Source organism: Erpetoichthys calabaricus, chromosome 10, assembly GCF_900747795.2.
Source record: "Erpetoichthys calabaricus chromosome 10, fErpCal1.3, whole genome shotgun sequence".
NCBI classification, from domain to species: domain Eukaryota; kingdom Metazoa; phylum Chordata; class Cladistia; order Polypteriformes; family Polypteridae; genus Erpetoichthys; species Erpetoichthys calabaricus.
The window spans coordinates 161,635,570-161,647,764 of NC_041403.2; the positions used below are offsets into that span (position 1 = coordinate 161,635,570).

A 12,195-nucleotide genomic window follows, 5' to 3' on the forward strand; every position below is an offset into this window, starting at 1 on the left:
AGTTACATTTTACAATATAATACAATTTATTTCTGTATAGCCCAAAATCACACAAGAAGTGGCGCAATGGGCTTTAACAGGCCCTGCCTCTTGACAGTCCCCCAGCCTCGACTCTCTAAGAAGACAAGGAAAAACTCTCAGAAAAACCCTTGTAAGGAAAAAAAACAAAAAAAAAACAAATGGAAGAAACCTCGGGTAAGGCAGTTCAAAAAGAGACCCCTTTCCAGTTAGGCTGAGCATGCAGTGGGTGTCAAAAAGAAGGGGGTCAATACAATATAATACACAGAACAGAACAAATCCTCAATACAGTATAAAAAAAAAAATGTACAAGTATGGAGCAGAATTTAACAGTAGATGATTTTACAACATTTCCTCTGGTGCTGAAAGCTCTCTCAGAAGGGCTGCTTGAGGCGGGGATGCACAGGAGCTTTTTTACAAGTTTCCCCAACTTGGGGAAATGTACTTCTTGTGTTTTCGGCCATTCGAGTGGCTTTACATCACTGTCCTCCTCAGGTATCATCAAGTAGCTCACGATCTCATTGTAAATAGCAGTGTTTCTAGAGACCCGCCTTCTCTCAATTCCTGTGTTTCCTTTTTTTTTTTTTTTTTTTTTTTTATAGATGCTAAAAGCCTTTTTATTGCTCCCTGCATTGTGTCATCACAGAGTGACGAGGAGGTGGGATCTGTACTAGTGTTTTAAATAATGAAAGTTAAAAAAAAAAAGTACTTTGGAATCGACTGCTTGCAAAATAAAATGTGCCCAAATGGCATATGCTTCTTAAGGAAATAAAAATAATCTGTTTGAACGAAATACATTATTTGTCTGAACATTTTTTATTTTTGCATGACACCACTAGGCTCCGTAGTAGATCAATTTCTCTTTATAGATTGTGAAACAAGTTAGATAGCAAGCTGTCTTTAATGGTAAATGACTTATGACATAGGTTGCAGATTGCCGTCTTTTAAGCAACATCAGCCTTTAAAAAACCAAACCACTTCCAAGCAAGTGAGGATGATCCACGTCTTGCAACTAAATCCATTGACATAGATTGCGAGGCTGTTTATCCCCTGACGCTGTTTGATCACTCAGCTAGCTTCACTTGTGATGCGCTGACCACGCACGCCCACGCAGCAGTCTAGGCTGTTATGTTACATTACAGAGTGAATTGCATGGGCTCTAATGGTGCATTTTTGATTGTTTTTTTGCAAACTGAGAGACATACTCTGTAATTTTAGCTCACACATAGTTAAAACAACAATTAAGATATCATCGTTGACAATATGTATCACACACTCCTAATTAGACTATTTAACATATAAAGGTTTCAGTGGATAAATGGAAAAAAGCTAAGGAAACATCAAGGAAATAAAAGCCACAGACTGTGAAAAAACAAACATAATCAATCTAAGGGGAAATCTCACCTTTCTCTCATTGATTGTGATTGTCCCACCGTACAAACTGCTTGCACCTCCATATACTTTGTAGCCTTTGCTGTTGACCTGATAAAAAAAATATAAAAGTTCAGTTATACCTCAAAGAAAGACGAAACGATTAAAATGGGAAATAATTGTAACACCTGGTACAAACCTTCTTCATCAATAATTAAAAAGTGGTTTAACATTACCAATTAAAACGAACAATTGTTTTATTCATGTGTCTTCTTTTATTATAAAAAATAAGTGCAAAATTTTTAAAATGGAGATTATTAAAATGTGATTATTAAATGCAAATTATTTCATACCAAAATATGCCACGACTGGAAATGTCAAACAATAACTGAAATGTGAAACTAAATCTATTTTCTTAACACTTCTGAAAGTCCAGTATCCACCAATCTGTTTTCAGATTTAATTTTTTTCATTAAAATTTCACAGGAACCCAACTCATTAAAAGCACATGGATTAAACAGTATAAAATTAATATTGTCCATCTTAGAGCAAATGAAAGTGTAATCTGCACTGAATTGGTCCTAAGAGTTAAAGACAAATCTATTTACAGACTCACCCTCTCAAGCACTTCAGCCAAGTGCCTGTTAAGCCTTTGTTCACGCTTACGGATCTTGTCAATGTCCCACTGCAGATCTTCAATTTTACTTTGTAGCTCAGAAACTCGGGAATCAGCCTTTTCAACCTTCTTGCCTAGAACAGAAAACTGTAAAGAAACAAAATTGTAAGCCTTACAACATAAACACAGGTAGATTAGATTAGGTTAACTTTATTAATCCCATGAAGAAGTAAATTTAATCCATAGCATGATACTATGCTTCTCTATAAATTCTGAAATTCAACACAGTGCAATCAAATGAATCTGTAATAGCTTATCAATTAACTCGTACACACACAAACACATATATACATACACACATATATAAATACATATACATACTGTACATTTTAGTAATTCGGGTGTATGTACATTTATTTATCTATCTATCTAAAGCAGTTATTGCATGCAAGAGATATGTGACAAAGTACTAAATACAACTACTTTACTATACGTGCCATTGCTGTGTCCCAAACATCATGGTACAATGAAAAGGGGGGGGACCATGTAGAAAAAAATGTCACTTCTGCATGGTGTGACGGGAATGTATGCAAATACACATCTGAATGATTTGATTGGTAATTTTATCAAGGAAAAATATGTCATTGAACCAAACATTATGGTGAGCACTGTAATTCTTTAATTTCTTTATATCATAACAACTTCTGCTATAAAGGAGATATTCTTTGATTTGGGGAGACTCAGTGTACTCTTATCAGCCATTATGCACACTAATTCTGTAGAATAGGACATGGTTACTATAAAAAGCTACAACTACAGCACAGGAAAAGTCAACCAACCTCTTTGCTTGTACGCCGATGTTTTTCTTGTAGCAAATCTGCTAGTTCTTGAAGCCGCTGGTTCTCACGTGATAAAAGGCCACTTAGTTCAGTGACCAACTCCTGGAACCTCTCTGGGTCTAACATGAAAAGAAAATAATTCCATAATATGTGGTGTAAAGACACAAGGCAAACAACACAAGTTAAACTTTCAATGATACGTGAGATACAACTGCATAAAATTACCTGTGATGGCACCTTCCAAGCGTTCTATTGTCTCCTGAAGGGAGTCATAGATTTCCACGATTCTCTCAACTGCCCTTTGACTGAATTCTAGCCTCTCCTGCAACTGGGACTCCATCTCTTCACTGCTGCTACTGGCTAGGTTAGCTAAAAAGGACAATGGTGCCTCGCTCTGCCCTAGAGGAAAAATAGAAAGTCAGATTCAAGTCCATATTTGATACAAACAAAGAAAGAAATGAGGCTAAGAAATTAAATGTGGGCAGTCACCTCTGTCTTCCCGCTTGCTGTCCCTTTCTTCTCTCTCCTTCTCTCGAACACTGCTCCTTTCCTGGTTGCTGTCAGAGTCATGCTCAATCTCAGTAGGTTCCAAAGTCCTGCGGTCTGTGATCAAATCACTAAGCTGTGTCTCCAAGTCATACCTCTTCATAATAAGACGTATGTTCTCATCAAACTGAAGGGAAAAAAAAGACAAGGCAAGTTCATAAGCAGCAGTAGATTAAATGAAGAATTAATTTTGGGTTCAACACTACATTTTTGGTCTGAGGAATTGTAATCGCTAACTGTAAATTACTACAATTAAACATTAAAATCTACAGAGTACAATCAGATCCAGGAAGTCTGTTAACTCTAACTTAATCAAATTTAATGTTTTCTCTGAAATAATTTTAGTCTTTGTGAATAGATCAAGCAAGATTTTACTCTAATGAATGGATTGTGATCTCAGTCAACAGGAAAGTCCAAACCTGTTACAACTGTATCAGAATGATTTATATTGGCCGCAGCACGTAATTATCCACCCTTTACTGTATAAATGAAAACCCCTTCATAAATATCAGATTGATAAACTTAGAACTGTGTTACTGTAATAGATAAAAACACTGAGTTTATTTAAAAATATATAAGAACAACTCTATGACTTTTGTCGTATTTACCTGTTAAGAGATTTTGTGAGCAAACTTCAGCTTTAGGAATGTTATCCAACGCATTACTCATTAAGTACAAGGGACATTTTCTGGCCCATTAAGGCCTTGTGTAAGGTTATAGGGTGTTGGACCTGGCTTAACAGCAGTATTCAAAAAACTAAGATAATACCCTGGACGGACACCAGTTCAATGGCAACCACTTTCAAAAATACACCTTTGCACAAACTGGATCAATTGTATATATTAGCTTTTAACTTAAGTGCAACTCTTTAGAAAAGAAATTAAAACTGGAGTTCTAGCGGAAGTCCTATGTTGACCTGGGTAAACATGCAAACTCCACACAGAAAGTGGCCAGGCTACTAAATCAAAGCCTGAACTCGGGAATGATGAGAGAGTAGCTCTAACCACTACATCAGCAAATTGTCTTCTCAATGATAAGTATCCCTTTACTTTTGGATTTGTAAAAATATACAAGAACTAGGGATATATAGTTAACATGAATATTTACTGGATGTTTTTATATATTACCGTCACCATTACTATATACTCTGTACACAAGTGACCTGAGACAGAACAATGACCACTGCTCCATTATCAAATATGCGGATGACACCAGACTCACAGGACGCATAACAGGGGAGGATGAAAGCGACTATCTAAATCAAGTGAACTGTATGGTAATCTGGTCTAATAAAAACTTTCTCACTCTGAACGTAAAAACAGCTGTGAGGATTGAATGGCAGGTGTCCCAGATATCCACATAACCACCATCATCTTCAATTTCATCCATGTGAAGAATGAAAACCAAAAGGACTGATTTAGAACATCTAGGTTAGATACAATACCCAGTGGGGGCTGGGAGGTCTTTTGACCTTGGATCCATCCATTTTCCAACCCGCTGAATCCGAACACAGGGTCATGGGGGTCTGCTGGAGCCAATCCCAGCCAACACAGGGCACAAGGCAGGAACCAATCCCGGGCAGGGTGCCAACCCACCGCTGGACCTTGGATCCCCTGCGGATTTTTTTTTGTTTGTTTTTTCTGTCCTCCTGGCTATTCAACCTTACCCTTTTCTTTGTTACATACTGTATAACACTACTGCCTAATATGTTTGTTTTACATTAACTTCCATTTATTTCATTTTGTAAAGCACTTTGAGCTACATTGTTTGTATAAAAATGTTCTTTAAAATAAATGTTGTTGTTGTGCTTGTTCCTTGTAAACTGCCTACCTTTTAACTGACAATTTAGTGAAAAATGAGTACCTTATTAATAATCCACGCTGGACAGCCAATCTATTCCTATCTTTCTATTATAAAAGAAAATTTTGACACGAGACAAGTCTATTGCCAAGAGATGTTTTCCAAGTAGACCATTGCCAAGTCTCACACTCCTCTTAACCATTTATGATTAACGGCCCATGCCCACGGTCCTCTTATTCTTGTGAATGCTTTTGTCAGACTCTGTTCCTGCGCTCTCAGCTCTTAAAAATTTTTATGTTTTCCTCACTTTAAGTTCCCAATAACAGAAGACTTATTATGTCCAAATCTTATTGAAGAATTTCATCCTGAAGGGTTGTCAACAGATAATGATGAAACAATGAAGTCAAACAAATTAATGTGAAAATTGTCGATCGGTTACACGGCAAATTGTATCAATAGACTATGCTGAAACAGTTGGTGGTGATTGTGCAGAAGATGAAAACATCAACTTACAATCCTGTAGAATATCTACAACCGTTAACACCGTCCGGTCTTTCACCAGCCAAATTACTGCTGAATGAAGGATGTATCGTAATGTTATTGTGTAATTTATGTGTGAGTGATGGGCTATGTAATAGGACAAGATTAGTTGTATTCAAAATTGGTCTAACAATTCTGACATGTAAAATTTTAAACAGGTGACAAGAAAGATAATGTAGTACATCTTCCGTGAATAACATTAGACACCAAAGGAGATCTTGATATGCCATTCGTATTAAAACATTTACAGTTTCCTGTTAGAATAGCTTTTGCTAAGACAATTAACAAATCACAGGGACAAACATTCGAAAAAGTCAGCTTATTTATTACAGAGAAACGATATTCACTCACAGGCAGTAATACATTGCGTTGTCACGATGTAACTCCAAACACAAAATCAAAATTCAAAGCGATGTTGACGAAAAGTTAAATCCAAATATTGTTTTTACTGAAGTTTTTTTGTAAAAGTGTAAGTTTAAAAAGTATTTGTGTGTTAATTTCATAGCCAAACAGAATGGAAACATAAAACGCAACAAATAATTCTAACACAACATGAAACATAATTTTTTCAATTTATTATGTTTTACTATGGTTAATTACTAGCTGTAATGTAAAATAGTTAGGTCTATTATGCATATGTAACAATTCCCATGGAAAAAAAAAACAATCTGTTTAAATTGTACATCCGCTTACCCATAACCGAGTGGCAGCGCCGTGAAGTGGCTAGTGCGGAGCGCCCACACGAGGTTGGTGAGCGAAGTGAGTAGGGGGCAGAGCCCCCTAGTATACCAAAAGGCAACTGAATAAATATAAGCATTCCGCTAAATTTTATTTATATAAATCTGGCAAGAATTAACGACTATAACAATGGTTTCCAAGTTTAGCTCAGGGACACCTGTGGTGGGTTATTGTTGCAGCCAGTTTGGCAACCACCAAGTTATTTTACCTATAATCGATCTCATGATTTAACTGGCTGGTGTTCTGTCCTTTTCTTATTCTGAATTTAAAAAATAGCAGTAGTGTGAGAGATTCACATTCCCATGAATATTTCTAGATTTCTTATTTTTACGTAAGTTTTACATTTTTTGCCATTATCCTTATCTGGCGAGTCTGCTCCATTAATTGTACCCTCACAGTTACAATTAAAATTTAGTGGAACACACACCAGTACACATCACTATGAATGTTCAAAGACTGCAACTACTTCTATTTCTGGCCCATCAGTAAATAACCAGAACACCTGGAAAAGTGGAAAGAAAACCATGCTGATGATGGTGATGGAAATCTTAAAAACTAGAATAAAAAAAAAGTCTGTCCATGTTACATAAAAATGCTACATTCTAATAAAATTTAGCAACCCAGTTTTGAAATATATGGTGTCAAACCTCTCATCATTCATTACAGGATAATTAACAGATGAAAGAAAAAAAGCCACACTTGACACGTTACAGTAACCACCCTATAAACGTATTTAGTGTCATTGTTAGTTGCTTCTATTAAGACAGTATTGAAACAGCTTCATAAAAGGGAGTCTAACTGCTCTGCACATGTTTGTAAGGTTTTCTACAACAGATACCAGTATTTACCAATTTTACACATAGAAAGGAATAAGTTCAATATTTTCGTATATTAACTTCCTTTTCATTAACCCAGAGCGTGACTCGAGTTTTACCACAACTGCAGAGAATTCCAAGTCCGAGTCATGGAAAGTGTTAATGCGGGTGTAATGATCCGCTTGCCCGAATAACTCTCTGGACAATAATTTACTGCCATCTAGTGGCTGAAATAATATCATGCTGCAAAAAACATGAATATTTCTATCCTTTATGCCTCTTTACGGTAACTCTGCAATATTAAAGAGTGGCCTGAAGCCTCCACAGAAAAAAAACAATGGCAAACAAAAAGATGTAAAAGCAGCTTTAGAATGAACTGAAACTGAACCACTGCTTGAATTAAGCAATAGTGCCAACAGTGCGAACTGGTCATCAGACTCTGAAACGAATGCATGATATAGCACTATATGTCTGAACCGCCGTGATATGGCCGGTGAATTTAGTTATAGACGTCCATGGTGTGCCAGTAGCTGCATAACAAAAAAGCAAAATAATTCTGCTCAAGTGCAAGGACAAGCAAGACATTAGGGCCCTCTAAGCACTATTCACAATGCAGAAACTGTCAATGTTCGTACCAGGGTATAGTGAATGGCATTAAGCCTTTCTGTGGTAGCCTGCAAGAACACAAGGGGCATGGTGATTATGTACAAGCAACAGAAAAAAAATAAGGTAAGTTTGCAAAGAAACATTCTTGTACTGTGCAACATAGAGCTATAGGTTGGTGACTGTCCCAAAACACATCACACAAAATACTAAATCTGCGTCAGTACAGATGTTTTCTATCATATTTATGTTGATGTTATGCGTAATAACATTGTGTAATTCAGAAAAAAAAAAATCAGCACTTTTGGCTCGTTTTCCTGGGGTAAACAGATCTCTAAGGAGGCTACATTTTTTATTCTAACTTAATTTGTTGTTTTTTTTTTTTTTTAATTTAAGCCACTGAATACAAATAAGTACTTGGATTGGGGATGAGACGTAAATGGTTTCCCTTCTTATGATTACTTTTGGTACCTGTGTCTGCTCAGTGTTTTACAAAATGACACTAACTGCATACAAATGAGGATGCCAATTATCCAGAAAAACAAGTATTAAAGGAATGCAATGGAAAAAGAAATATTCTTCTGTATTAAATGTTTTGACAAAAATTGAAATTTTTCTAAATTTCTTGCAAAGCCAACTGATACAATCCTCACTTCCAACAGAAGTACAACAGAAAAAGGAAAACTTCCTTTTAGGAGAACAGATCAGGAATAGGCAAAGAAACTCTTTAGTTTCACTTTTAAGACTTCATGCCTAAACTTTATTGATCTAATTATGAAATTAGCTATCAATGTCTGGAAAACATTCGGGATTAAATCACTTAGAGATCTGTACATAGACAACGTCTTCACATCCTAATAACAATTACATTCCAAATTTAACCTTCCAGCAACACATTTCTTTCACTACCTTCAAATTCGAAACTTTGTTAAAAAGAACCTGCCCAATTTTCATCACCTCCCACCTACCTCTATGCCGGAAAAAATATTGCTCAGTCTCGAGCACTCAGACAGCATTTCCTTAATATATAAAGCTATTTTACAGTCCCTACCTTCCAAAGATCCAACAGGACAGTGGGAAAAGGATCTCTCACTCAACATCGCAGAAAAGGAGTGGAAGGCAGCAATGCACAGAATTCACTCGAGCTCCATATGTGCAAAGCATAGAATTATTCAACTCAAAATGATATATCGAAAGCATCTGTCTCGTTTGAAATTGTCCACAATGTTTCCAGGGCGAGAACCAACCTGCGAACACTGCAATCAAGTTCCGGCCTCACTGGGCCACATGTTTTGGGCCTGCACCAAAATCTTTAAATGCCTATCAGACAGCCTTGGGGTCACAATCCCTCCTAATCCATTAACAGCTGTGTTTGGTGGGTTCATAGAGGGGCTTAAAGTGGAGAAGGACAAACAAACTGTCATTGCCTTTACTTCCCTATTAGCTAAGTCACTGGGTAACTGCTGTTATATACTATTTGAAACTGGAAAAAGCATTAAATTTGCACTTAGAGGATCTGTACAAAACTTTTTGAAAACCTGGTAGGATCTAATCAATAACATTTTAGAATAAGAATTTAAATTGAGGAAGCAGGTTCTCTTCCCTCTTTTACCCCATTTATCTTTATTCATTTATTAATTTATCAATTTACTTATTTTTACTAGCATAAAGTTTTACACTGCTGGCTTAGCTCTCTTTCTCAGGGGTGGGAGTTGATTTGTTTCTAACCTTTTTTTGTAAAACTTGAGTTATTTGTATGGAATGTTATTTCATTTTAATAAAATAAATAAAATTAAAAATAGTAATAATAATAATAATTATGAAATTATTGATTTTGTGGCAACCCCTAATGGGCGCAGCCGAAAGAAGAAGTAGAAGAAGATATTTGAACATAACAATTCAAAAAGTACATACCTTTACATAGTGAACAAGGTTAACCTGAGAAATTTAACAACTTGAAAAGCACATAGTACCTGACTCCAGTATCTATTGACTATGAGCAGACTGGCATCATCAGTAGCCTGGCGACGTTCCAGTTTCTCAATGGTGTCCCTCAACTCATCTTCAATGCCCTGGCGCTGATCCAGTGCTTCTGCCAGCTTCCGGTTTTTAGCTACTAAGGCTCGTATATCCTGCTCTTCCTGGGGAATGGGCAGAAAATTGCAATTAGACTTCCACACCAATCTTTCTCGCTCCTACGTGCAAAGAAACAGAAATACGTACCGTGTTAGAGACACCACCAAGTTTAATAACTGTCTCCACAGCTGTACCAGGCTCCTCCCCTTCTCTCCTCTTCTCTGGTGGACCAGAGGTTGAGGCATCATCCAGTGATGGCCGCTTCATCCCTGACATCACTGTTAATCTGAAAGTCAAGGGTCAATCCACGGTTACGGATCTGAAAAAGATGCCAGAACAAAATATTTCAGTAACTTTGATCACAGTAAACAAAATTATAGAAATGAGTTAACCACACATTGATAGACCTATTTACAGACTTTTTATCCAAATTAAAGTACACCTATGGAATTAATATTTTCAAAAAGTACAGGATAGAGTGGGTAGGAAAATGACTGACATAACCTGGGACAGTATGAATTTGTGCTTAAACCATAATGCACGTGTGTACTATACACCTATAAGGCATAACATTAAAACCACCTGTCTAATATCGTGTAGGTCCCCCTTGTGTTGCCAAAACAGCCGTGACCCATTGAGGCATGGACTCCACAAAACCTCTGAAGGAGTCCTGTGGTACTGAAACATTAGCAGCAGATCCTTTAAGTCCTGTAAGTTACAAGGTGGAGCCTTTATGGATTTGACTTTTTTCAGCAACATATCCCAAAGATGCTTGATCAGATTGAGATATGGGGAATATGGAGGCCAAGTCAACACCTTGAACTCTGTCATGTTTCTCAAACCATTCCTAAACAACTTCTGCAGTTGTGGCAGGGCGTATTATCCTGCAGAAACGGGTCACTGCCATCAAGGAATGCCATTGCCATGATGTGACATACATGGTCTGCAATGGTCTTTAAGTAGGTGGTACGTGTTAAAGTAACATCCACAAGAATGCCAGGACTCAAGGTTTACCAGCAGATCATTGCCCAGAGCATTATGCTGCCTCTGTCGGCTTGCCTTCTTCCCACAGTGCATCCTGCTGCCATCTCTACCAAGTAAACAATGCATACACACCCAGTGGTCCACATAATCTAAAAGAAAGTGTGATTCATTGGATCAGGTCACCTTCTTCCATTCCCCCGTGGTCCAGTTCAGACTCTCATGTGCCCACCGTAAGCACTTTTCGGCAGTTGAGACAGGTTAGCATGGGTACTCTGACCAGTCTGTGGCTATGCTTCTCCCATACACAGCAAGCTGCAGTGATGACACCTTTCAATCACAGCCAGCATCAAGTTTATTTGGAACTGGTGCTACAGTGGCTCTTCTATGGGATAAGCCTTCACTCTAGATGCGCATCAGTGAGCCCTGGACGCCCATGACCCTGTTGCTGGTAAACTGGTTGTCCTACCTAACCACAGCATACCGAGAACACACCACTGCCATTTTGGAGACGCTCTGACCCAGTTTCTAACCGTCACAATTTGGCCCTTTGTTAAAGTCGCTTAGATCATAATGCTTGCCAGTTTTTCTTTTTACAACACATCACCTTCAAGAACTGACCGTTCACTCGCTGCCTAATATACCTCACCGCAACAAGATAACTCAGTGCTACTCACTTCACCTAGCAGTGCTTCTAATGTTGTGGTTGATCAGTGTATACGTGTACATTTTTGAAAATAATGTCAACTTGATCATATTTTAACATCAGAATTTTATAACACATTATTGCATGAACTCACAAGGTGCACTTAATAAGAATAAACAGATCTAAGAAACTATGGGCAAAATGTACTCATTATTCTCTTCTGATTTTTAATTATCCATTCATTTACTTAACTTGCGTCATACAATTTTTCAGTCATGTTGCTGACCCGGGGTCTGGCAACCCGCCATGAACTCTCTAACCAGGCTCCCGTCAATCGCAGCACACAATCACACACACTCGGCCAATTAATTGAACATTCAAATCTCTGGGAACTCAGAGGAAACTAAAAGAACTCCAAGTCGATGGAGGAAAAATCCCACACCACACTGACAAGTGACAAGAATTAAACTGGTATCCTGGAAATTGTGAGGCAGCAGCAGCACTAATTACTGCACCACCATTCCACCCTGTATTAAACATGAAATATTACATTTCAATAAAAAATAATTTAGGACTGTAATATTTAAGATCAAGTTTTACTTCTTC

General features: G+C 37.4%; 1 protein-coding gene across 1 annotated transcript in view; it reads right to left on the reverse strand.

The window, feature by feature from the left end:
• Positions 1-12,195, reverse strand: part of rnf20 (ring finger protein 20, E3 ubiquitin protein ligase) — a 42,902-nt gene that overhangs the window by 26,718 nt on the left and 3,989 nt on the right. The window contains exons 2-8 of the mRNA XM_028812306.2: positions 10,110-10,281; positions 9,860-10,027; positions 3,334-3,517; positions 3,070-3,243; positions 2,845-2,963; positions 2,006-2,152; positions 1,423-1,500 (exon numbers count right to left, since the gene is read on the reverse strand). Of these exons, the coding sequence (XP_028668139.1) occupies positions 1,423-1,500; positions 2,006-2,152; positions 2,845-2,963; positions 3,070-3,243; positions 3,334-3,517; positions 9,860-10,027; positions 10,110-10,238 (999 nt within the window). The 5' untranslated portion in view covers positions 10,239-10,281. The remainder of the gene's footprint in view (positions 1-1,422; positions 1,501-2,005; positions 2,153-2,844; positions 2,964-3,069; positions 3,244-3,333; positions 3,518-9,859; positions 10,028-10,109; positions 10,282-12,195) is intronic.